Raw genomic sequence first — 26774 nt, forward strand, 5'->3', positions numbered from 1 at the left:
GCCACTCAATCGAAGTCCAGCTGCGGTATTGGCGTGCATATTCCAGCCTTCATCGCTGATGAACAGCAGTTAACATGGTTACATAAACCAGGGGCCTACTACGGAGTCCCATACGCAGCGATGTTCGCTGAACGGTCGTTGAGGAGATATTGTTCGTAGCCCTTCGGTTCATCTGGGAGGTCAGTTGTTCGAAAGTTGCACGTCTCTTAGCCCGTACACAGCTCCGCAGCCGTCCTTCACTCCTGTCGCCTGTGGCCCGTGATACCACGGTTGCTTCGGGGCAGTTTCTGGATGCCCTCCACTGCTAGTGCTACCACCTACCATCGTGAGTGGTTATTGCACGCTGACGTCGAACGTAGACGGTGGTGGCACTATCTCACTGGAGTGTATATATACGAGGGTTGGAACTTTTATAGTGGCAACTATTTATTTACAGCTTGTACAAAATAGATACGTGTTTCAAAGTTTTATTGACCTTCAAAGTAGTCACCAGCATTCTGTATAAACAGTTGCCAGCGATGTGGAAGTCGTAGGATACTCTTAGCAGTACCAGTTGTGATGACAGTTCGAGTAGCGGGGTCTATTGCCCGACGAATTTGTAGCAGTTCTGAAGCGAATGCTGTGAAGTGTTTCCTTCAGTTTAGAAATCGAGTTGAACTTACGAGGGCTTAAGTCAGGGGGGTGCAGTAGGTGGTATAGTACTTAGCAGCCCCGTCAGTCAAACAAATCAGTAACAAATTGCACTGTATGTGCTTGAGAACTGTCCTGCAAAATGATGGTCAGGTCCTGCAGAAAGTATCTGTCTCTAAGCTGGTCGTAAGTTGTGTTCCAAAAATGAACAGCATAGAGACAGAAGTGATAACACTTTCTGCAGGACCTGACCATAATTTTGCAGGACAATGCTCAAGCATGTACTGTGCAAGCTGTTACTGATTTGTTTGACTGTTGGGGCTGCTAAGTGCAATCCCACCTACTGCACTTCCCTGACTTAAGCTCTCGTGAGTTCAACTCGATTTCTAAACTGAAGGAAACACTTCTCGGCATTCGCTTCAGAACTGCTACAAATTCGTCGGGCAATAGACCGCACCGCTCGAACTGTCAAAACAACTGGCATTGCTAAGAGTATCCTACGACTTCCAAATCGCTGGCAACGGGTTATACACAATGCTGGTGACTACTCTGAAAGTCAGTAAAACTTTTGAACACGTATCTATTTGGTACGAGCTGTAAATAAATAGTTGCCACTATTAAAGTTCCAAGCCTCATATATATGGTGTTACAAAAAGGTACGGCCAAACTTTCAGGAAACATTCCTCACACACAAATAAAGAAAAGATGTTATGTGGACATGTGTCCGGAAACGCTTAATTTCCATGTTAGAGCTCATTTTAGTTTCGTCAGTATGTACTGTACTTCCTCGATTCAACACCAGTTGGCCCAATTGAAGGAAGGTAATGTTGACTTCAGTGCTTGTGTTGACATGCGACTCATTGCTCTACAGTACTAGCATCAAGCACATCAGTACGTAGCATCACCAGGTTAGTGTTCATCACGAACGTGGTTTTGCAGTCAGTGCAATGTTTACAAATGCGGAGTTGGCAGATGCCCATTTGATGTATGGATTAGCACGGGGCAATAGCCGTGGCGCGGTACGTTTGTATCGAGACAGATTTCCAGAACGAAGGTGTCCCGACATTGATCGGCGTCTTAGGGAGCACGGAACATTCCAGCCTATGACTCACGACTGGTGAAGACCTAGAACGACGAGGACACCTGCAATGGAAGAGGCAATTCTTCGTGCAGTTGACGATAACCCTAATGTCAGCGTCAGAGAAGTTGCTGCTGTACAAGGTAACGTTGACCACGTCACTGTATGGAGAGTGCTACGGGAGAAACATTTGTTTCCGTACCATGTACAGCGTGTGCAGGTACTATCAGCAGCTGATTGGCCTCCACGGGGACACTTCTGAGAATGGTTCATCCAACAATGTGTCAATACTCATTTCAGTGCAAATGTTCTCTTTACGGATGAGGCTTCATTCCAACGTGATCAGATTGTAAATTTTCACAATCAACATATGTGGGCTGACGAGGATCCGCACGCAATTGTGCAATCACGCCATCAACACAGATTTTCTGTGAACGTTTGGGCAGGCATTGTTGGTGATGTCATGATTGGGCCCCATGTTCTTCCACCTACGCTCAATGGAGCACGTTATCATGATTTCATACGAGATACTCTACCTTTGCTGCTAGAACATGCGCCTTTACAGGTACGACACAACATGTGGTTCATGCACGATGGAGCTCCTGCACATTTCAGTCGAAGTGTTCGTACGCTTCTCAACAACAGATTCGGTGACCGATGGATTGGTAGAGGCGAACCAATTCCATGGCCTCCACGCTCTCCTGACCTCAACCCTCTTGACTTTCATTTATGGGGGCATTTGAAAGCTCTTGTCTACGCAACCCCGGTACCAAATGTAGAGACTCTTCGTGCTCGTATTGTGGACGGCTGTGATACAATACGCCATTGTCCAGGGCTGCATCAGCGCATCAGGGATTCCATGCGACGGAGGGTGGATGCATGTATCCTCGCTAACGGAGGACATTATGAACATTTCCTGTAACAAAGTGTTTGAAGTCACGCTGGTACGTTCTGTTGCTGTGTGTTTCCATTCCATGATTAATGTGATTTGAAGAGAAGTAATAAAATGATCTCTAACATGGAAAGTAAGCGTTTCCGGACACATGTCCACATAACATATTTTCTTTCTTTGTGTGTGAGCAATGTTTCCTGAAAGTTTGGCCGTACCTTTTTGTAACACCATTTATATATATATATATATATATATATAATACCCAATTTCAGAGACTGTCGTGCCAATATGCTTGTAACTACTCGGATCGAGTGGCAAAGGCCGAGGTGTCTGGATGCACCTGGAGCGGTAGCAGCAGCAGCTGCTTTCTGATATAGAATACTTTAGTTTGTGTTTTTCTTTTTTTCTCATGAACTTCTGCAAAGGAGTGAACTATATCCGTGTATTTTACAGAGTAGACTAGTGTTTAGCAAATTACTCTAAGTTTTCGTTTTTGCGCAAATATTAGTACACACACATATATATATATATATATATATATATATATATATATATATATATATATATATAATGTGTGTGTAGGGTTTTGTAGCACGGTTTACACGGAATGAAGATTAAATGTTCGTCCCACCGACATCTTACCGAATGATGATAACAAATGCAGATGCCGTTGTCGTAATATGAGCCTGCATTAACGAGCACATGACGTCTGAGTAAGGCACAGTATCGAGTTCAACGCACACCCACTATGTAGGATAACCGCGTTGAAAATTGTGAAGAAAGAAGATTCAGGCTACAGAAGAACCCGTAAAAGCACGACTTTGGAGCGAAAGCTGGGTGCGCCTCGGATTTACGTAGCAAAGCGCTGTAAAACATGAGTTGCGTCACGTGTGTTTGCACACGTTACATCACCGCTGTCTACTTTCCCGTGATGGAGAAAATTGCAGACTGGCCGTGCCCAATTCATTGCTTTGTTTCCCTTATATCAAACGACATGACGGTTACCTAGTAAATTTACACTGAACAGCCGGTTTTGTAATCATAGAACGAGCGAAAATACTCCGAACACTCAGTTCTGTCGGAATTTGAGCTATATAAAATGTCGTGGCCATGTGATAACTTCTACATTGAAACTACAGAGAGAAGCGTGAATACACGACTGAAGGAACACAAGCCTCTTTATCAGCTAAAGAAAGTTGTAGCACATCACGCGCTTCACTCAGGAAACAATGAAGTGATGTTCCCGAAACAAAAATTGTTACTACAGTTTCGGACTGTTGAATCATGGCTCTATGGAGATACCAGAGAAATATATAAACAAGGAGACAGTTTTAACAAAAAAGAACAAGCAATGAGACTTAGTGATGTATGGACAGTAGCTACACAGAATCGATAAATAGTTTTTGGCTTTGACAACGATATATGGACAGTAGGGTTGGGTTGTTTAGGAGAAGAGACCAAACAGCGAGGTCATCGGTCTCATCGGAGTAGATAAGGACGGGGAAGGAAGTCGGCCGTGCCCTTTCAAAGGAACCATCTCGGCATTTACCTGGAGCGATTTAGAGAAATCACAGAAAACCTAAATCAGGATGGCCGAACGTGGGATTGAACCGTCGTCCTTACGAATGCAAGTCCAGTGTGCTAACCACTTCGCCACCTCGCTCGGTACATGGACAGTAGCTACACAGAATCGATAATAACTTTTTGTCTTTGACAATGATTATCTTTGCAGATAGTGAGTAATTTTCTTACCACGTCCGCTTTTCATGGTATTTATGTCGCTCCCCGGCGTCCGATGCGTCGGCCGGCAAGACTAAGATGAACCAGGAGCACCTCTGGAAATGTCCAACGCAGCCCAGGACAAAACGTCAGGATCAAAAAAGTTTCATGCAGCACGAAAATATAACCTGGAAGAATCACCAGCAACTAACCTGTTTTCTAACCACCCCCTCTTGTGTGTACTCTCCTATTTGTACGAGTGTCCTGCTTCTATCGATTTGCTTTAAGCTTATCTTTTGCGAAATACTAATCTGTTCATTTTTTCAGTCGCAGACATGTGTAGTTCTTATACTTTTAACGCATTTTTCATTTATTAGTTGTCATGTACTATTCCACTTAGTACGAGGTGCATTCAAGTTCTAAGGCCTCCGATTTTTTTCTCCGGACTGGAAAGAGATAGAAACATGCGCATTGTTTTAAAATGAGGCTGCGTTCATTGTCCATACGTCCCAGAGATGGCAGCCCTGTACGGTAGATGGAATTTTACCGCCAGCGGCGAGAATGAGAACTGTTTTAAATACTTAAAATGGCGACGTTTTCCTTACTTGAACAGCGTGCAATCATTCGTTTTCTGAATTTGCGTCGTGTGAAACCAATTGAAATTCATCGACAGTTGAAGGAGACATGTGGTGATGGAGTTATGGATGTGTCGAAAGTGCGTTCGTGGGTGCGACAGTTTAATGAAGGCAGAACATCGTGTGACAACAAACCGAAACAACCTCGGGCTCGCACAAGCCGGTCTGACGACACGGTGAAGAAAGTGGAGAGAATTGTTTTGGGGGATCGCCGAATGACTGTTGAACAGATCGCCTCCAGAGTTGGCATTTCTGTGGGTTCTGTGCACACAATCCTGCATGACGACCTGAAAATGCGAAAGGTGTCATCCAGGTGGGTGCCACGAATGCTGACGGACGACCACATGGCTGCCCGTGTGGCATGTTGCCAAGCAATGTTGACGCGCAACGACAACATGAATGGGACTTTCTTTTCGTCGGTTGTGACAATGGATGAGACGTGGATGCCATTTTTCAATCCAGAAACAAAGCGCCAGTCAGCTCAATGGAAGCACACAGATTCACCGCCACCAAAAAAATTTCGGGTAACCGCCAGTGCTGAAAAAATGATGGTGTCCATGTTCTGGGACAGCGAGGGCGTAATCCTTACCCATTGCGTTCCAAAGGGCACAATGGTAACAGGTGCATCCTACGAAAATGTTTTGAAGAACAAATTCCTTCCTGCACTGCAACAAAAACGTCCGGGAAGGGCTGCGCGTGTGCTGTTTCTCCAAGACAACGCACCCGCACATCGAGCTAACGTTACGCAACAGTTTCTTCGTGATAACAACTTTGAAGTGATTCCTCATGCTCCCTACTCACCTGACCTGGCTCCTGGTGACTTTTGGCTTTTTCCAACAATGAAAGACACTCTCCGTGGCCGCACGTTCACCAGCCGTGCTGTTATTGCCTCAGCGATTTTCCAGTGGTCAAAACACACTCCTAAAGAAGCCTTCGCCGCTGCCATGGAATCATGGCGTCAGCGTTGTGAAAAATGTGTACGTCTGCAGGGCGATTACGTCGAGAAGTAACGCCAGTTTCATCGATTTCGGGTGAGTAGTTAATTAGAAAAAAAATCGGAGGCCTTAGAACTTGAATGCACCTCGTAGATGCTAATAAATCTGATAATAATTTATTTATGCACAAAAGTTGTTGGCATTCAGTAAGTGCATCTAGTGCAGTAACGTTTTAATATTGCACTTGTTATTTCGTCAAACGTGGCATTTACGCGTTACTCCGTTTCTGTACCTATCTCAAAAGAGATTTAATACTCTATTAATTAATAACGAGCCTAATTATCACGCACTCATTAATTCGTTAACTATACGCAATGTACGTTATATTACAAAGTTTCAGTGCGAACATACTGTAGGCTATCAATAGCACATCACATTAAGGAATGGGGATAACAATCAGGCGATTTGAAACACACTGAACGTAATTGCCGTTTATCGAAGCACTTAACTCTTTTAGACGTTCCTTGCCCGCAAATTACTTCACTCAGGCATTTACATAGTTGCTGTGCAGTGAACTACATACCATCTGGGAGAGAAGTCAGTACATTCCACCTGAAAATCCTATCTTCTCATCTCTGTAAAGAAATCTTTCCACATTTAATAATTGTAGGAAAGAGTATTGTGCCTTGGAATTCTTTTCACATTTTCGAGTTTAGCCAGTTCTATAACAGAAGTTTAATACAGTTTCTTATTCCATTTTGAAATGATGGCGTTTACTTTTTATGTGTGCTGCTGTCTTTTTCTGAAATTACAAAAATTAATCCGGATTATTAAGTTGTTTCCAAATACGAAAAACTGCTCCAAGCTACAATATGGTCATGCACCTAGGCAAAAATATTCTATTCAGATTTAAAAGTGTTGCCATAGAGAAAATCTTGTCAACCTGTATTTAATAGTCCACGTGTTACTTTATTACGCTACTACACACCAATAATCAGTAAGCGAAATCAAATTAAATCCTTTTCAATGTACAAGATGATGCACAACCGACGAAGTATGACTTAACCTTTCAGACGTTATGTAATTAGTTTTAAAAATATACAGAATTTCACACAGCATAAAACTCTGAAGAATTAACAAGACCCTCCATAGGGTGTCTCAAACCTTGGGTCAAATTGAAATAGATGATAGCGGGTCTACAACCGATTATATTAATGTAGGGAACCAGTGGTCGGAAAAGCATATTTACTGTGTTATGGACATTCACAGCGTACACCGCAAAACAACAACGTAGCTCGTAGAAACTTTTCAAAGTGAATACCGCCAGTCTCAATGCATGCATGGCAACGGTGCATGAAGTTCTGCCACACTTTCTCAAAGATCCCTGGTGTCTGTTGTACCAAGAGACAGGCAGCTTGTACGTAAACAAGCAGGTCTTCATCCGTTTCTACGGGGATTTCATTCACCAACGCCTTAACGTAACCCCAGAAGTAAAGGTCCGGAGGTGTGCGATGCCCCGATCGCGCTGGCCATGTCATAGGACCTGCCCTTCCAATCCAACGATGAGGGTACGTGTTGTTCAGGTGCTCGTGGACATTATCATCGAAGTGGGCTGGTACACAATTGCGTTGAAACCACATCCTATCACGAACAGAAAAGTAGGGGTACAATCTCCAAGAACTGTGTCAGCACGCCTCGCGGGAATCACCATGGATGAATGAGGCCTAATGCGTGAACAATGCAAACTGTAAAAAGCTCGGCACTAAAGCAATAGGGTGGATAACGCATTGACAGAAGTGAACAAAAGACACCCGAGATCTCGGGGAGAGTGCGGCGGAACTGCATGCACCGTTGCAAAACATACACTGAGACTGGAGGTCGTCGCAGATAAAAATTACTATGAACTATGTTGTTTTTATGAGGTGTGGGCTGTGTATGTCCACAACACAATAAATGTATATTTCCGACCGTTGGTTCCCTGTCTCAATATAATCGATTGTGGACCAACTATCACCTGTTTCAATTTGACCCAAAAGGTTTGAGAGCCATTGTATCGTGCAGCGCTTAAGTATGTTGAACTCGTAATATTTATAATCACTGTACAAAACGTAGCCTCATGTCTCACACTAATAAAAGAGAAGGAAATGTTCTTCCTGCTTTAGGCAGCCAAAACAGGTAGCGACTCTTCCAAAAGTCTGTTCTCGTCAGAACTGGTCCTTCCGAGAACGTTGAATGTTGCTTTCAACATGGAAGTCACTCCCTGAGGTCTTAACAGATGTCCTACCATCCTGTTCCTTCTCCTTGTCAGTGTTTTCCATATATTTCTTTCCTCTCCGATTTTGCACAGAACCTCCCCATTCCTTACCTTATCAGTCCGCCTAATTTTTAGCATTAGTTTGTAGCAATTCATGTCAAACGCTTCGATTCTCTTCAGTTTCGATTTTCCCACAGTCCATGTTTCATTACAATACAATGATGTGCTCCATACGTACATGTCTCAGGGTCTCAGGCGCTTTGTCACGGTTCGCGCGGCTCCCCCCCCCCCACCCCCCTCCCGTCCGTCGGAGGTTCGAGAGTCCCCCTCGGGCATGGGTATGTGTGTTGTCCTTAGCGTGAGTTAGTTTAAGTTAGATGACCTCAGCAATTTGGTCCCATAGGATCTTACCACAAATTTCCAGTTTTTCAAAATGTACATTCTCTAGGCTTCTCTTGGCCAGGAATGCCCTTTTTCCAGTGCTAGGTTACGTTTGATGTCCTCCTTGCTCCGTCCGTCATCGTTTATTTTGCTGCCTAGGAATCAGAATTCCTTGACTTCACCTACTCCATGACCATCAATTCTCATGTTAAGTTTCTCGCTGTTTTCGTTTCTGTTACCTCTCATTACTTTCATCTTTCTTCGATTTACTCTTAATCCATATTCTGTACTCATTAGACCGTCATTCCATTCAGCAGATCACGTAACTCTTCTTCACTTTCACTCAGGATGGTAATGTCATCAGCGAATCGTATCATTGATATCATTTCATCTTGAATTTTAGTTCCTCTTCTGAAGATTTCTTTTATTTCCATAATTTCTTCTTCGATATACAGATTAAACAGTACGGACTAAAGACTAGATCCCTGTTTTACACCCTTTTTAACACAAGCACTTCGTTCTTGGTCGTAGAGTCGTATTATTCCCTCTTGACTCTTGTACATATTGTAAATTACCCGTCTCTCCCAATAGTTTACCCCTATTTTTCCCAGTATTTCGAATATCTTTCACCATTTTACATTGTCAAACGCTTTTTCCAGGTCGACAAATCCTATGAACGTCTTTTGATTTTTCTTTAGTCTTGCTTCCATTATCAACCGCGACGTCAGAATTGCTTCTCTCCTGCCTATATCTTTCGAAGGCCAAACTGATCGTCATCTAACACATCCTCAATTTTCTTTCCACCTACAGCTCTCTCCGCGCCATGTAACAATGGAATTCCCGTTACACTCATAATGTAACCCCCCTTGCTTTTAATTATACCGAAGGTTATTTTAACTTTCCTATATGCTCAGTCAGTACTTCCGACAATAATTTCTTCTTCAATTTATTCACATTTTTCATGCAGCCATTTCTTCTTAACTTCACTGGACTTCCTATTTATTTCATCCCTCAGCGACTTGTATTTCTGTATTCCTGAATTTTACTGATTATTTTTGTACTCTTTCTTTCATTGATCAACTGAAGTAATTCTTCTGTCACCCATGGTTTCTTCGCAGATACCTTCTTTGTCTACTTTTTTTCCAACGTCTGTGATTGCAATTTTTAGAGATGTCCATTCATCTTCAACTGCGCTTCCTACTGAGCTATTTCTTATTGCTGTATCCAAAGCCTTAGAGAACCTCCTTAGTACTTCTGTAATCCACTATTTTGCGTATAGATTCTTCTTGACTAATCTCTTGAACTCCAGCCTACTCTTCATCAATACTACATTCTGATCTGGGCCTGTATCTGCCTCTGGATATTCCTTACAAGTTAGTATATGATTTCGGAAGCTCAAACTGAAATCTCCCGACCTTCTCCAAGTGTACCTCCTCCTCCAGTGATTGAACAGAGTATTCGCTCATATTACCTGAAATTTCTGACAGAACTCAGTTAGTCTTTTCTTCTTTCCATTCCTTGTCCCAAGCCGTACATCGATGTTGTCACCAGTGGTCGGCGGAAGGTGCACGTGCCCGTCGACCTGGGACCGGACCGCAGCGACGCACGGATGCACGCCAAGACCGTAGGATCCTACGCAGTGCCGTAAGGGACCGCACCGCCACGTCCCAGCAAATTAGGGACACTGTTGCTCCTGGGGTATCGGCGAGGACCATTCGCAACCGTCTCCATGAAGCTGGGCTACGGTCCCGCACACCGTTAGGCCGTCTTCCGCTCACGCCCCAACATCGTGCAGCCCGTCTCCAGTGGTGTCGCGACAGGCGTGAATGGAGGGACGAATGGAGACGTGTCGTCTTCAGCGATGAGAGTCGCTTCTGCCTTGGTGCCAATGATGGTCGTATGCGTGTTTGGCGCCGTGCAGGTGAGCGCCACAATCAGGACTGCATACGACCGAGGCACACAGGGCCAACACCCGGCATCATGGTGTGGGGAGCGATCTCCTACACTGGCCGTACACCACTGGTGATCGTCGAGGGGACACTGAATAGTGCACGGTACATCCAAACCGTCATCGAACCCATCGTTCTACCATTCCTAGACCGGCAAGGGAACTTGCTGTTCCAACAGGACAATGCACGTCCGCATGTATCCCGTGCCACCCAACGTGCTCTAGAAGGTGTAAGTCAACTACCCTGGCCAGCAAGATCTGCGGATCTGTCCCCCATTGAGCATGTTTGGGACTGGATGAAGCGTCGTCTCACGCGGTCTGCACGTCCAGCACGAACGCTGGTCCAACTGAGGCGCCAGGTGGAAATGGCATGGCAAACCGTTCCACAGGACTACATCCAGCATCTCTACGATCGTCTCCATGGGAGAATAGCACCTGCATTGCTGCGAAAGGTGGATATACACTGTACTAGTACCGACATTGTGCATGCTCTGTTGCCTGTGTCTATGTGCCTGTGGTTCTGTCAGTGTGATCATGTGATGTATCTGACCCCAGGAATGTGTCAATAAAGTTTCCCCTTCCTGGGACAATGAATTCACGGTGTTCTTATTTCAATTTCCAGGAGTGTAGATTGAATACTTTCAGAAACGACTTCCTGACACTTAAATCTATACTCAATGATAACAAATTTCTCTTCTTCAGAAACGATTTCCTTGCCATTTCCAGTCTACATTTTATATCCTCTCTACTTCGACCATCATCAGTTATTTTACTCCCTAAATAGCAAAACTCCTTTACTACTTTCAGTGTCTCATTTCCTAATCTAATTCCCTCAGCATCATCCGATTTAATTTGACTACATTCCATTATCCTCGTTTTGCTTTTGTTGATGTTCATCTTATATCCTCCTTTCAAGACACTGTCCATTCCGTTCAACTGCTCTTCCAAGTCCTTTGCTGTCTCTGACAGAATTACAATGTCATCGGCGAACCTCAAAGTTTTTATTTCTTCTCCCTGGATTTTAATACCTACTCCGAATTTTTCTTTTGTTTCCTTTACTGCTTGCTCAATATATAGATTGAATAACATCGGGGAGAGGCTACAACCCTGTCTCACTTCTTTCCCAACTACTGCTTCCCTTTCATGCCCCTCGACTCTTATAACTGCCATCTGGTTTCTGTACAAATTGTAAATAGCCTTTCGCTCCCTGTATTTTACCCCTTCCACCTTCAGAATTTGAAAGAGTCTACAAATGCTAGAAACGTAGGTTTGCCTTTTCTTAATCTTTCTTCTAAGATAAGTCGTAAGGTTAGTATTGCCTCACGTGTTCCAACATTTCTACGGAATCCAAACTGATCTTCCCCGAGGTCGGCTTCTACCAGTTTTTCCATTCGTCTGTAAAGAATTCGCGTTTGTATTTTGCAGCTGTGACTTATTATACTGATATTTCGGTAATTTTCACATCTGTCAACACCTGCTTTCTTTGGGATTGGAATTATTATATTCTTCTTGAAGTCCGAGGGTATTTCGCCTGTCTCATACATCTTGCTCACCAGATGGTAGAGTTTTGTCAGGACTGGCTCTCCCAAGGCCGTCAGTAGTTCCAATGGAATGTTGTCTACTCCGGGGGCCTTGTTTTGATTCAGGTCTTTCAGTGCACTGTCAAACTCTTCACGCAGTATCTTATCTCCCATTTCGTCTTCATCTACATCCTCTTCCATTTCCATAATATTGTCCTCAAGTACATCGCCCTTGTATATACTCCTTCCACCTTTCTGCCTTCCCTTCTTTGCTTAGAACTGGGTTTCCATCAAAGCTCTTGATATTCATACGAGTGGTTCTCTTCTCTCCAAAGGTCTCTTTAATTTTCCTGTAGGCAGTATCTATCTTACCCCTAGTGAGACAGGCCTCTACATCCTTACATTTGTCCTCTAGCCATCCCTGCTTAGCCATTTTGCACTTCCTGTCGATCTCATTTTTGAGACGTTTGTATTCCTTTTTGCCTGCTTCATTTACTGCATTTTTATATTTTCTCCTTTCATCAATTAAATTCAATATTTTTTCTGTTACCCAAGGATTTCTATTAGCCGTCGTCTTTTTACCTACTTGATCGTCTGCTGCCTTCACTGCTTCATCCCTCAGAGCTACCCATTCTTCTTCTACTGTATTTCTTTCCCCCATTCTTGTCAATTGTTCCCTTATGCTCTCCCTGAAACTCTCTACAACTTCTGGTTCTTTCAGTTTATCCAGGTCCCATCTCCTTAAGGGGCTCCGGAAAGGCTCAAAATCATGAAAAGTTCAATTTTTACTTTTTTGCGTTTTCTGAATCTGCAGACTATTACCTTTTAGTATATATATAATTTATTCAATTCCGAAGACTACAACTATTTTTAAATTTTTTTTGAAATGTGTTCTATATGGGCGTGACCCACTGTGGCGCTGTTAAACTGCTGTCAAATGGTGTTATTATTAACGTCCGTGTTCATCAGGTACATTTTAGTGATGTGAGATAAAGTATGTGTTGTGGCTAACCTGTGATGGTTCAATATATATCGCTGGTGTGATTGTCGATTGTTTCATGTTTATTTACTATGTCGTTATCTCGAAAATATTCGTAATTAATTCTGTTTCTTGAGTCTCTGTTTTGTTGAAGTATAATAATGAGTAAAAGTAAAATTATTAGAAATCCTCTGAAGGCTTTTAAGAAAAGGAGAAATGTTGGAAAGCCAAAGGTATGTGTTATTACTGTAAACAATAAAGACGATGAAAATCCCCAACATAGCTTGTGTCCCAAAGAAGAAGACAGTTGGTGTAAATATAACAAAGGATTGCTAACTGGTGAAGTGTACACTCATAAGCATAGTCTGCCTCATGCAATAATGGAGGTGATAAAACCTATTTTCAGAGACTTAGCAGCACCTGAACTGTTGGAAAAGTGTATTCACGGATAAACTCAAAACCCCAATGAAGGTGTAAATAGTGTTATATGGTCGAGAATCCCCAAGACTGTATTTGTTGGAATAGAAACACTTCACTTTGGTGTGTATGATGCTGTTGCGACTTTCAATGATGGCAACATTGTAAGGTGCAAGGTATTTAGAAATATGGGAATGAAGATAGGTTCTAAAATGGTACGAGCGATGCTTGCTTTAGACAAGGAACGCCTTCGGGCTGCAGACAGGGCTGTAAAGAGTCTAGAAATACAAGCAAGAGTAAACAGGAGGAGGAACAAGAGGAAGCTGAAGGAGGAGTTTGCAGAGGATGAAGATAATCCATCCTATGGACCTGGAATGCACTAAAAAGTTAATCCAATCTTTGTCGCTCGATTCCCAAAACTTTTATTTTCTCATACTAATTACATGTTTTCTAAGGATCTTCCAAACATATTTGTTTCAAACTTTCAGTAAATGTTACACAGTACCTTCTGCATAATTTAACACAGCCTTTTTCCAAAAAACTGTATATTTTTGAATATATAAATAAAAAATTGCAAAAAAAATGTTGTGAATTTTCATTACAATTGAAAAAAAAATCATCTTTAATAACTGAACTAAAATTTTGTAAAATCCCTGTGTTAAGTTGTAGCCCATATTCCAATAAATAATCTGTAAAAAGTTCAACTTCCTACCTCAAATACTTTGTGGGGAAAGATGTAATTTATAAGCGTTATTTTAACATTGCAAGTATTCGGCGTTCCGGAGCCCCTTAAATTCCCACCTTTTTGCAGTTTCTTCAGTTTCAATCTGCAGTTCATAACCAATAGATTGTGGTCAGAATCCACATCTGCCCCTGGAAATGTCTTACAATTTAAAACCTGGTTCCTAAATCTCTGTCTTACCATTATATAATCTATCTGATACCTTTTAGTATCGCCAGGATTCTTCCAGGTATACAACCTTCTTTTATGATTCTTGAACCAAGTGTTAGCTATGATTAAGTTATGCTCTGTGCAAAATTCTACAAGGCGGCTTCCTCTTTCATTTCTTCCCCCCAATCCATATTCACCTACTATGTTTCCTTCTCTCCCTTTTCCTACACTCGAGTCACCCATGACTATTAAATTTTCGTCTCCCTTCACTACCTGAATAATTTCTTTTATCTCGTCATACATTTCATCAATTTCTTCATCATCTGCAGAGCTAGTTGGCATATAAACTTGTACTACTGTAGTAGGCATGGGCTTTGTGTCTATCTTGGCCAGAATAATGCGTTCACTATGCTGTTTGTAGTAGCTAACCCGCACTCCTATTTTTTTATTCATTATTAAACCTACTCCTGCCTTACCCCTATTTGATTTTGTATTTATAACCCTGTAATCACCTGACCAAAAGTCTTGTTCCTCCTGCCGCCGAACTTCACTAATTCCCACTATATCTAACTTTAACCTATCCATTTCCGTTTTTAAATTTTCTAATCTACCTACCCGATTAAGGGATCTGACATTCCACGCTCCGATCCGTAGAACGCCAGTTTCCTTTCTCCTGATAACGACGTCCTCTTGAGTAGTCCCCGCCAGGAGATCCGAATGGGGGACTATTTTACCTCCGGAATATTTTACCCAAGAGGACGCCATCATCATTTAATCATACAGTAAAGCTGCATGTCCTCGGGAAAAATTACGGCTATAGTTTCCCCTTGCTTTCAGCCGTTCGCAGTACCAGCACAGCAAGGCCGTTTTGGTTAATGTTACAAGGCCAGATCAGTCAATCATCCAGACTGTTGCCCGTGCAACTACTGAAAAGGCTGCTGCCCCTCTTCAGGAACCACATGTTTGTCTGGCCTCTCAACAGATACCCCTCCGTTGTGGTTGCACCTACGGTACGGCCATCTGTATCGCTGAGGCACGCAGGCCTCCCCACCAACGGCAAGGTCCATGGTTCATGGGGGGGGTAAGCAATTTAGGATACCTAAAAATCAGTGTCCCTCTAAGGTAGTCTTTAAATGTTCTGAAACTCTGTTAAGCAAGGAGATGAGGCGCCTCTACTCCTAGAAAGATGCGCTCGACAGGATTGCTTGTGATGAGTACACACAATTTGATGAACTTATGAAGGTACTAAATGCCTTTACATGGGAGTGCGGTCAACCAATTAAAGAAAGACATCATTGTAAATTTTCCCGCTTATGGAAAATTTATGCCAGTCCCATTAACAATGGTAAACCAGCTATCAGTGAAGTTTTCCCTCATGCCAAGAGAGTAGTCACTTTCACCGACTTACAGTTTAGTCATCAGCATAATGTCCTTCTAAATGAGGGCTTAAAACATTCAACCACTAATGAATGACAAACGCACCAATGATCTAATTGCTGACTTTAAACTGGCACTAGATTGTGCAGTCGATGATAATACGAGTATGTGAGCTTGTGAAGCCTGCGGTTTGATTGAGAAATTTTTTAATTCAAACAATACCAGTAGTGAACATTTAATTTTAAAGTCAGTTAATAATAAGAAACTTAAGAAGCACGATGCCATAGTGGTGGGGGCAGATAAAAGCAACGCGACCATTGTTATTTATAAGGCAGACTATACATTCAAAGTTAAGCAGTTTTTCAACGACAGTGCTATTGAACAGATAGAATGTGACCCAACGCAATACACACGTGGGAAGAAGCAGCATACTGGTTGACTATTCTAGGAATGTACGGTCTCGGAATTTGAACAGTAAACCGCACCGTGATGCAGTATGCCGCTTTTATAGTGTCTGCCACTGGAATTGGCAGAGCATCTCAGCGACTCTTTCGCACTTATTAAACGAGCCTGCAGCGAAACGCCCTACTTTTCTGTCGATCTTCTCTATTGGAATGAAATTTTCACCCTGGAGCGGAGTGTGCGCTGATATGAAACTTCCTGTAATATTAAAACTGTGTGCCGGATCGAGACTCGAACTCGGGACCTTTGGGTTTCCCGGGCAAGTGCTCTACCAACTGAGCTACCCAAGCACGACTCACACTCCCTCCTCACTACCTTGCTTCGGCCAGTACCTCGTCTCCTACGTTCCAAACTTCACAGAAGCTCTTCTGCGAAACTTGCAGAACTAGCACTCCTGGAAGAAAAGGTATTGCGGAGACATGGCTTTGCCCCAGCCTGTGGGATGGTTATAGAATGAGATTTTCACTCTGCAGCGGATGTGCGCTGATATGAAACTTTCTGCCAGATTAAAACTGTCTGCCGGACCGAGACTCGAACTCGAGGCCTTTGCCTCTATTTCTTCGCCTTCTCTATTTCTGTTATCAATCCAGTCTAACACGGACCCAGACTGAGCAGCTACGCCGAAGCATTTCTCAAACGAATATTTTCTAAGTTACCTCGTTTGGGTGGACTACACTATCTGAGGGTTCTTCCCCTGAATCTCAGTCTGGCATCTGTCTTGCCCGCAGTTAATGTTATGTGGTCGTTTTATCTGAAACTGCGCGTGTGTCTAGATGTGGAATGAATGTGCCTGTATCCAGTGATTGTTCAGCAGTCGTGTAATCATACAAATGGGTACTTCTGCCAATACGTGCCCAATACTTTTCATTTGTTTATGTTGAGCGTCATCTACCAATCACTACACCGTCAAAGCTATACATTTCTATACAGTTTTCTGACGCTGCGACTTCTCGTTATCCGACGGCAACATCCGCGATAAACGTCGTGGAATGGCTCGAATGGCTCTGAGCACTATGGGACTTAACTTCTAAGGTCATCAGTCCCCTAGAATTTAGAACTACTTAAACCTAACTAACCTAAGGACATCACACACATCCATGCCCGAGGCAGGATTCGAACCTGTGACAGTAGCGGTCGCGCGGTTCCAGACTGTAGCGCCTAGAACCGCTCGGCCACTCCGACCGGCAAACCTCGTGGAACTTCCGACCTTATACACTAGGTCATTTGTATGTTTTGTGAAAAGTAATGGCCCTATAACACTCCCATAGGTTACGACAGCACATCTGAAGACTCCTTTGTGAATGAGATGCTGTATTGTATTTGCTAGAAACTCTTCAATCAAATCACACAGCTTGTTGCATTCCGTAAACACTTATTTTGTTCATGTGTACAATGTGAACTATGTCTTTTCAAAGGCATAGACTAAAGGGGTTTTTATAGGGACAAATCTGTTTAGTATGGTGAAATTAAAGATATTAAACGACAGTCGACTAGGAACAGTATGTGTTAACCGATATCTCTGCTTCTACAGTCGTTGGTATTTTCTCGTGAGCAACAGGCATCGTCAAGACCACGAGCTGTTGGTGTGACGGGTGGCATAACTGGCAGGCGATGAAGACTAATGCTCTACGTTCCCTCGTGTTACCTATGAAATACTGTCTGTGTAGAGTAGACTCGCTCATACCTTAATGTATTACAGAACTGTCGGCTGAAATATTTAACACGTTACAGCTGGGAAAACGTAGGTTATTTTGAAAATACGGAGACACTGCGACTCGTCACTTAAATTGTACTGTTTTCACAACACGATTCCGAGCGTAAATTTCAGTCGCCGACTGGATCAATTAAAACTGCAAAGTGAAGATAGTTGTCGGCTGTAATTTTCTGGTGACATATTCACTGCATCCGCAAGTGAAAAACCGAAGATACAACCTATTATGCTGCAGTCTTTGCTTTCATCGTTTCAGTTGCAGATAGTACGACATATAGAACGAATAAAATACTGCACAAGACAATTGCACTGTGTTTCAAACAGTCAGCACATCGAGAAAATATGAAGAAGGTAATGTGAAGATGAAACCATAAAGGAAAAATATTTTACTTGCTTTTCAAATGGCGAAGTTTAATACGCATCTCCGTAAGGTCAACTAGTAAAAAAATGTGATATTGTCTACTTTGAATATCAGATATACTAACGTCCTTGAAATAAGACCAAATGATGTTCAAGTTCGAATTATTTCAAGTTACCATGGAATTTTATGTCTAGGTGAAACCATATATGAAGGAACTACGTACAAGGTCTTTCGTGCAACTTAAAGCTTTCGGAAACAGGACTGTTGTTTGTTATATATATTGTTAGTGCAACGTGGCTCGAAAACCAAACCAATTCTGTGAATAATTTCCAACTACGAAGTTGGAGAGCTATTCACTATCAAACCCGACGGTTATTTTCTTAATTCCTATAAATACTGCATGTTTAAGCAATCTGTACGTCTCTAGCCTTCGTACCCGCATGACCAAGGGCTCGAAAGTGCGATGACACGAAAGGACGCGATCAACACATTACTGTTACGAGTTCTGGGAATGAAAATTTTTATCGCCAGAATTTTGGGCAACAAAACAGAGGCGATATTAGCATACACTTAATGATTAGCTTGTATGCCCTACACTAGGGTAGACTTATAAATTTTGGTATATTTTCTTGGGATGCCTCCCCCCCCCTTTCATTCTGTATAAAAATGAACTGTGCGAAATTTGAGCTCAATAGCCCAGCCCTTAAAAAATCGAAAGAATTAGAAAAATATGATCAACTTCGTATATGGCATATGGCAAGTCCATTCACTTCCTAAAGTACTTTTTACTTTATGCTCCTTAACTGAAAACGCTTTCATTTACAGACCACATTGGTCGTGTGACGTGAAGGGTCGATGACCCCACGGCAGGTGGAGAAAGGACAGAGTAGGCCGATTCACCTCTTTTTGCGATCGTACGCGGGGCTCTCCATTGCTGGTTGAACTCTGAAGGGCAGGTATCAATCGTTACAAATATAGTGTAGTCGTTTTCAGTTCATTTGCGTGGGTATATTTACTTGCTTGGATACTATTCCTATAAAATAACTGTAGGCAAGCTGCCATACGCAATACAAATGTTAATACACTGCGCAACGCGAGTAGAGGGTCACGTTTTCGAAACCCTGTAATTGTCTCCCATTGCGACCTAGAAGTTTAAAATTTGGCTCAAAAGTGCCTACAATTTTCCTCTGTACTGCTACAAAAGCGTGGTGCCTGCAACGTCACCCACGCGCTCGGCAATGCTACAAACAGCAAGGTACGACACACGCAAAACAAAGACTAGAGAACAGAAGTTCACGTGAGGTGTAAGGTGGGTTAATGATGTCACATTGGCATCAAAATTGTGCCGAACCTCACTGTGGACCTGTTACTCGTCTCACCTCATTTTACCCTCATTTCATCCCTTCTTTTGACGCCTATGCGATGGAGGTCAGAATCGCTATGCTCGACCTCGAAATCACGTGGTTTTGTTACGCCTCACATGAACATCTATGCTGTGTCTTTTTTTCGCATGTGTCAACACCTTGCTGTTTGAGATGTTGCCGAGCCCGCGGATGAGATCTCAGTGTGTCACGCTTTTGTACCATTACAGAAGACAATAGTCAAATCAAAACACTTTCAGCCTTCTAAATTTCCAGATCTATTTCATTTTTGCTGCCAGTTCCAGCGTTTCACTATGCCATCTTCAGGCCCCCTGACCGATGTATAGGAAAATTCCACCTCTCGTAAAATCTAAACTGGGGCCAGTATATAGTCACTGGTATCCGTAGACCTCTTTCTAGCAGAGCAATCCCTTGGGACCAACACCTGCAGGTGTTGCACAATGTCGATTGGAAACTTCCTGGCGGATTAAAATGTAATTTTAATGTCCCACGAAGTTTCGGAACAACATAAATTTCGGTACAAAGAGAAAGACCCAAACTGGTAATTGTACTGACCATTCTAAAGAGGAATAATTCTTCAGACATAATACGCTCTAATATCAGTTATTTTCGTGACACAACTATTGGAGCCCTACACGGTTTCGTGTCCCACACTGTATCCAACACACGGTTTCGAACTGTCAGAAGTTTCAATAATATAACTCCTTCACGTACGAATGCGGTACCAACTCTTTAACGTTGTTGTTCTTCGTTTGGGACCTTTACCTATGTAGATTAAGGGAAGAGATATAAAAAGATTCAAATAAGAGCAACGTCCCGGGTTAGTTCAGGTAGCGTGGAAGTGTCTTAGAGACGCTGAATGAATCGCAGAGGGGGCAGGCCCGTGTCGCGAATCTAGGGCCCCGCACCACAAAAATTTAATATTAAAAATATCTTTGTTTTAATTGTATGATGCTGGCACTCTTACAGTAGTAAAAGACGTAGACGCAGCTGTATTATGCCGGCTGATTCCTCTGAAATTTTCAGTGATCTGCTGATGTGAATGAAGTCAGCATTCACCCAGCAAACTCCACGCTACAAGCGTCAAATTTGCACTGATTCCTGCTGAATGGAAAGGTCACTAAGGCTTTTAAAAGCATTGTTAATGGAAATTTGGCAGTTCGAAGTGAGTGCGATTTCGTGGAAAGCTGATCTCGTGCGCACCTCATTTCATCTACGACACAAAGTTTACGCCTTCCACAAACGCATATACTTGAGCTCTTGAAGCTGGAGACATTTCCAGATAAGTTCATTTATTGACGACATATTTCGGGAAAAGTGCAAGGCGTCCTAAGATGCTCGCGTCTGACAAATAACTTACTGTCTCGTGACGTCATACAAGTTCACGTGACCTCTGTGAGCGTTACAGTAGGAAATTCAAAAGTCGTATAAAGAAACGTGTGCGTGTGTGGGCGTTTCCTAAAAATGGCTGTATATAATTATTGGCTGAATAATTATACTACTACCAACTACTTACGGCCACAATACTATCTTTTTAATTGAAATACCGATTCATGCGTGGACGTGAATAAGGACTCTAAAGTACATACCTTAACAGGTATGAGCACTTGTTCATCCTCGATACTATGAAACAGATCTCTTCTACTGCAAGGTTTTTGCTTCCCAGTAGGAAGTGTTGACCAAAACAAGAAAAAAGTCTAGTAAACATATCGCCTAAAAAGAACAATTTAAAAGCTATTAACGCTTATTCGTCTTTTTGCTACTGTGAAAGACATCTCTTCTACTGAACAAGTGTTCAAAACTATTAAGGTATGCATTTTAAAGCCTATGTTTAATGAACATTTTTTATTGTTTTTGTCCATACTACCTCCTCCCAAAATACGTAAAGCAAAGAGCTTACAGTAAAAGAGAAGTGTTTCACAGTATCGAAAACGAACAAGTGCTCATATCTCTCAAGCTATGCACTTTAGAGACCTTGTTTACTAGATACTTCTTTTTTGTTTTGATGTAAGGAACCTGAACCTGTCCCTAAAGTTTGTCGATGTTATATGCGTACAGAAAATTGTTCATAGCTCTGTTAATTAACCGTGCTGAATACCGTAATGATTTAAATTCCTTTCAATTTTTAATCTCATCAAATCTTTAAATTGTACAATTGTGTAGTAAAATTTCGTACTGTTAGATAATAAACCTTAACTACTCCGTTTAAAGCTTTTGATTCGGAAATTGCTCTAAAATGGTCTTCCACTGTGAGGACCCAAACCACAAATTCAGCCTGCGGGTTTGAGCAGAAGATGTTACAAGAAAGACATTGTACTTCGTGGATGGGCTTGCAAAATTCCGAGTGACCACGTTCGAAAATCTACTTCCTGCAACAAAAATCTAGCGTAATGAGCTCGACGTTAAAATTTGAGAAATACGCGCCCATACTGAGGGAGCTGGACAGTCTCTCTTCCCACGCAGCATTCACAGTAACGGCATTCAGAACAGTAGTAGAATGGGATGAAAATGAGACTTGAGCACTATCTACTCTTCGCCACACATCGCGCTTGTGCTTGCTGAGAACAGTTTAGAGGATGTCCGTTTACTTCTGAAACACACTGTGCGAGCTGTACTTGGTTCGGTGTTAAAAATACCACTGTCCTGTTACGCTCAGATTCTGAAACACACTGTGTGAGGTATTGCACTTGGTTCACTGTCGCAAAACTCTGCCCAGGTACGTGCAGCTGATACAACAGAGTAAGTTATCTCGATTCAGCGTACGTAACCTGCCGCTGCCGCAACGGCGAGCCGTTTGTTCACCACCATTGCACAGGTGGCGGGCCTGCGCGGAGCTTTCTGGCTGGGCTCGGCCGGGCGGATTCGGACACAGCGGGGGATTCCCCCACCCGTCCACCCGGGGCGCGCGCCAGCCAGGGATGAGCCAGTGCCAGCAACTTGCACAACGCGCAGTCGGCTTTCGTATATAAGCTCCGGCCCGCTCACTTGGTGGTATCAGCTGAGGTCCCGACCCATCTCAACCACTACAGCCATGTCTCTCAAGGTAAGTTCCATTCTCTGCAGACCTTCAACTAGGACACAAACTTTTCAGTGCCAACGGTCTCAGCCCGATCGGAACTTTTCTTTTGGACTGGCGGAACTTCAGACTTCGCTCGATAAAACACTTCGGTGCCTTATTGAGAACCTACACTGCCCTAGGGGAAATAGGTGAAATTGTGCGATAACTAACCCACAAAAATTGCATATAAGAGCAGTTTTCGAATTAGAAGCCTATAACGCAGAATGTAAAGACTTATTTAATTTCACACAAATTTTTTGTACAATCTATGATTTAAGGATTCGATGAGATTAGAATACTGAAAAGAATAGAAATCATTAAGACTTTAAAGAAATTTTTTATAGCCAAGATCGCCTTAAAAACTGTTTTATTGACCTATTTCGACAGATAAGACTCATCTTCAGATCTTTGAAAACTTTTCGGTACGTCAGATTCGATTGACATTCATTGCTCATGCCATGTTCATCATAAAATGAACGCACAATGTAATATGACGTACAACCAAAACAGTTGTTAAAGGTCTGAAGATGGCATTTTACCTGTCGAAACTGGTCAATAAAAAAACAGTTTTGAATGCGATTTGGCTATAAAAAATTCTTTGCATACATACTGATCGCTCCTTCTCATTATGAGAAACCTTAGTCATTAAGATATTCAACACGATTTATTAACATCGCTATATATTTTTTAAAGAAAAAGAACAAAACTTAAAGGTTCATGTCCAAGCATAAGTAAGTATTTCATTTTTTTATATAACTTATTGTAACGAGAAGCACAGTTTTAAATAGTGTCTGTTACTGGCTAATTGGTTTGCACCTACACGTCATACTAATAGAGCTACTTATAATTGAGTTTTTTTAAATATCATGTTGAATACTGAGTGAAGCCGTAGCGTTGGATCAGTCTTATAGCTTTGAAGATGGGGCCTGTTTTTGATCAACTTCAGGTCTCAAAATGACCTTTTTGCACTGCTGTTCACATGTGACAAGTACAGTCGTAAAGCGATCTCGGCTTTAGAAGAACGATCTGTGACGTTTTATGGGTTCTCGTTTGTATCAAAGGAGGTATGGAATATATCGGCTTCCTTCTAAATCGATTTCAAACTGCCAAAATTCCGTTAACCGTTCCTCTATAAGTCTTAGCTGTTTTGCCGACTGAAGCGCCACGTGTTTGGCCGGAATCCACTGGGAATTTGACTCGAGGTAGCTACAGAGTTGAGAAGTGAATGCTGACTTCATTCATATCAGCTATCCACTAGAAAATTCAGGCGAAGAAGCCATTATAAGATTATTGCACCTACATCTTTTACGAATATAAGAGCACTCTCACCAGAGCATTAAGCAAAGACATTTTTTTAAGTATTATTGTGGTAAGAGACCTAGGCTAGAACTTAGCTAGCTTGCACGTGCATGCGACGATGAATAAGTTCACTTTCATCATTCATCCTTCTTTCTTCATTTATGCGTTTTTACTCCAGTAAGGCCTTCTGCATACATTATACACGACATCTTGCGTAAGGCTAGTGGTCACCTCTAGCGCAGTGTGAACAGATCAAGACCAGTCGGTGTCATTGACAACTACCAAATTCACCTGTATTCCAAGCCTGAAGAAGGCACAATTAGTTTGAAACCTGTCATTATGATAAAAATAACATACCTATATACTGTTCTTTGTTCATAAAAGCAAGCTACAAGATCACTGACGTGGTATAGCACGGAAAGAGGAACATATTCTGCTTTACATCTACATCTAAATTCCACATGTCACCTTCATGGTGAACTACCAATACCACAACTATTTCCCTCTTTGCTGTTCTATTCTCAAATTGTGCGCAGAAAGGACGACAAAAGGTCCGTATCATGGTCATTTTACAGAAGGTATGTGGGAGAAAGTAGTAAATCACCTGACTCTTCTTGAAACGCACGCTCTCTGAGTTTCAACAGTAATCTTTTTTACAACTTCTCTCTAGTAGCAGCCTAACAATGGAGTTTGAAGAGCATCTCCACAACATTTCGTGTTCACTCAACAAGAACGTGACGAAACGCACAGTTCTTCGTTGGATTTCCTCTATCTCCACTATTAATCCTACCGGAGGAAGATCCCAAACTAACGACCAATACTCAAGTATCGGTCGAGCGGATGATTTGTAAGCCTTGTGTTTCCGAATGATCCCGTGTCTGCAAGTCGTTGGAGCAACTTGCTGGCATTTTTCTTCGGATAGAATTGTTATCTTACCCGTGAACAAGGACAATGTTACTCTTGTGGTGGACAAGCGAGGTATTTTCAAAATATGCAGTGTGTAATATCAGGTCTATCTTATCACAGACTCGGTGCTGCCTCGACATAAAAGGTTGAGAGGGCCTCTCGTAACAACTTCCTGAAGAAAAGTTCCTTGCCGCAAGAGAATATCAAGAGTCTTAGCTCTTGTGCTGTCCCCTCCAGATTCTATGGTCTTCCGAAGATGCACAAGGAAGAGATTCTTCTTAGGTCTGTTGACAGTTGGCTGGTGCTCCTACATACTGTATAGCAAAACACCTTGTTACTCTGTTAATCGCACTTGTAGTTCGATGTATACATTTCATTAGGAAATCAGTGGTTTTCTTATGAGTAGGCTGATTACTTTTGAATAACTCTGATATCTGATATCGTCACTCTCTATCCACTTGCATCCCTCTGTCTGACTAATTACAGATAATTGTTTGTTTGGTGTTTCTATTTTGACATGTGCTGAGTTCCGCTTACTTTTATTCAGTACCCAGTTCCATGAGCAGACACGTAGGGTGGTCTTTGTCACCTATTATTGACAGTCTTTTTATGGAAGATTTCGAGGAGCGTGCCCTGGGGTTGGCAACATTGACGCTTCCCTGGTTTTTTTATTGAAACATAGAACACTTTTGTTGTTTGGCCTGATGGAAGTGTGAATTTGCACAGCTGTTATATCAGTTCCGTTGGTAGGCAACCAACTGACACTGATTTGCGTCTTCTGGCTAATAGTTGTCACTATCCGCTTCAGTGCGAAGGGGTACTTCTTACCTTGGATCATAGGGCCCACGTTATCGCAGACACTGAGAGCATATCAGCTGAGCTTCCCCATTCGGATGTGACCTTTTGCCAGAATAGTCAGAGAGAAAGATTGATCACACTTGTGATGCGCTATCGACTAACCGTGAATCGGTTGAGTGATGAAAATAACGAGTTAGCCCATAAATTCACGGCATCTTTGCCTTAGGCAGGTAGCATTTCCAACAGGATTGGTTGTATTTTGCGGAAATACGGTGTGAAGTCTGTTTTTTGACCACCATGTCAGATTAAGTCTCTTTTAGGATCTGTAAAGGATAATCTTCGTTCGTGGAAAGCTGGTGTCTTTCGTATTCCATACAGTTGTGGTATGTCATATATTGGTGAGATCATCGAGGTCGTGGAAAAGAGTTGCATAGAACATAAGGGTCACACACATTTACTTCAGCCAAGTGAATCTTCTATAGCAGGGCATAGCCTTGGTACTGGTCAATCTATGGAATATAACAACATAAAGAGTCTGGCGGGAGATTACAGCTAATGGGATATTGTCATTACCGAAACAGTTGAGACTCGATTAGTTAGGATCTTATTAATAGAGAGGAGGTTTTTGCTTAATGTCTGCATGGAATCCTACTATCTCTCCAGTCAAACAACAGAGGGAGAGAATTAATGCTACTTGCTCACCTGCTGGTAAGTAGAAGGTGGGCAAAACAAAAGTGCGCCGGAAAATACTCACAATAACACCGACACGGGATTGACTCTAGTCAATGAACATCTTAAAAGAAGATGCTGGGTAATGGCCATCGTTGTCGTCGTCACAGCGCTATGCTCTATTTATCAAACTGCGAGATACGTGTAGCAGTTCTGCCTCAGGGATAGCAGCAAGAGTATATTCAACGTTGTGCTGTAGCTCTTCCAGTCTGAGGGGATTATTTGAGTACATCCGATCCTCCAATTTTCCTTGCTCAGCTGTTAGAATAACTACCTCAAAACAGTAATGGTGGGGGGTTAGAGACTCGGTCCAAAACGTAGTTTTAAACTTTCAGGAAGTTTGAGACACTTTGTTATTGCTGGATAAAATGTTCTCGGTTAACTTGCCACGTCATATACGCCGTTTTTCGC

The 26774-nt window shown here is 42.3% G+C and overlaps 1 protein-coding gene across 1 annotated transcript in view; it reads left to right on the plus strand.

Annotated features, from left to right (window-relative positions):
• Window positions 1–21809: 21809 nt before the first annotated feature.
• LOC126234924 (cuticle protein 21-like) overlaps window positions 21810–26774 on the plus strand; it is a 72006-nt gene continuing 67041 nt past the window's right edge. The window contains exons 1-2 of the mRNA XM_049943663.1: window positions 21810–21854; window positions 22389–22616. Of these exons, the coding sequence (XP_049799620.1) occupies window positions 21810–21854; window positions 22389–22616 (273 nt within the window). The remainder of the gene's footprint in view (window positions 21855–22388; window positions 22617–26774) is intronic.

Source organism: Schistocerca nitens, chromosome 2 (assembly GCF_023898315.1).
Source record: "Schistocerca nitens isolate TAMUIC-IGC-003100 chromosome 2, iqSchNite1.1, whole genome shotgun sequence".
NCBI classification, from domain to species: Eukaryota; Metazoa; Arthropoda; class Insecta; order Orthoptera; family Acrididae; genus Schistocerca; species Schistocerca nitens.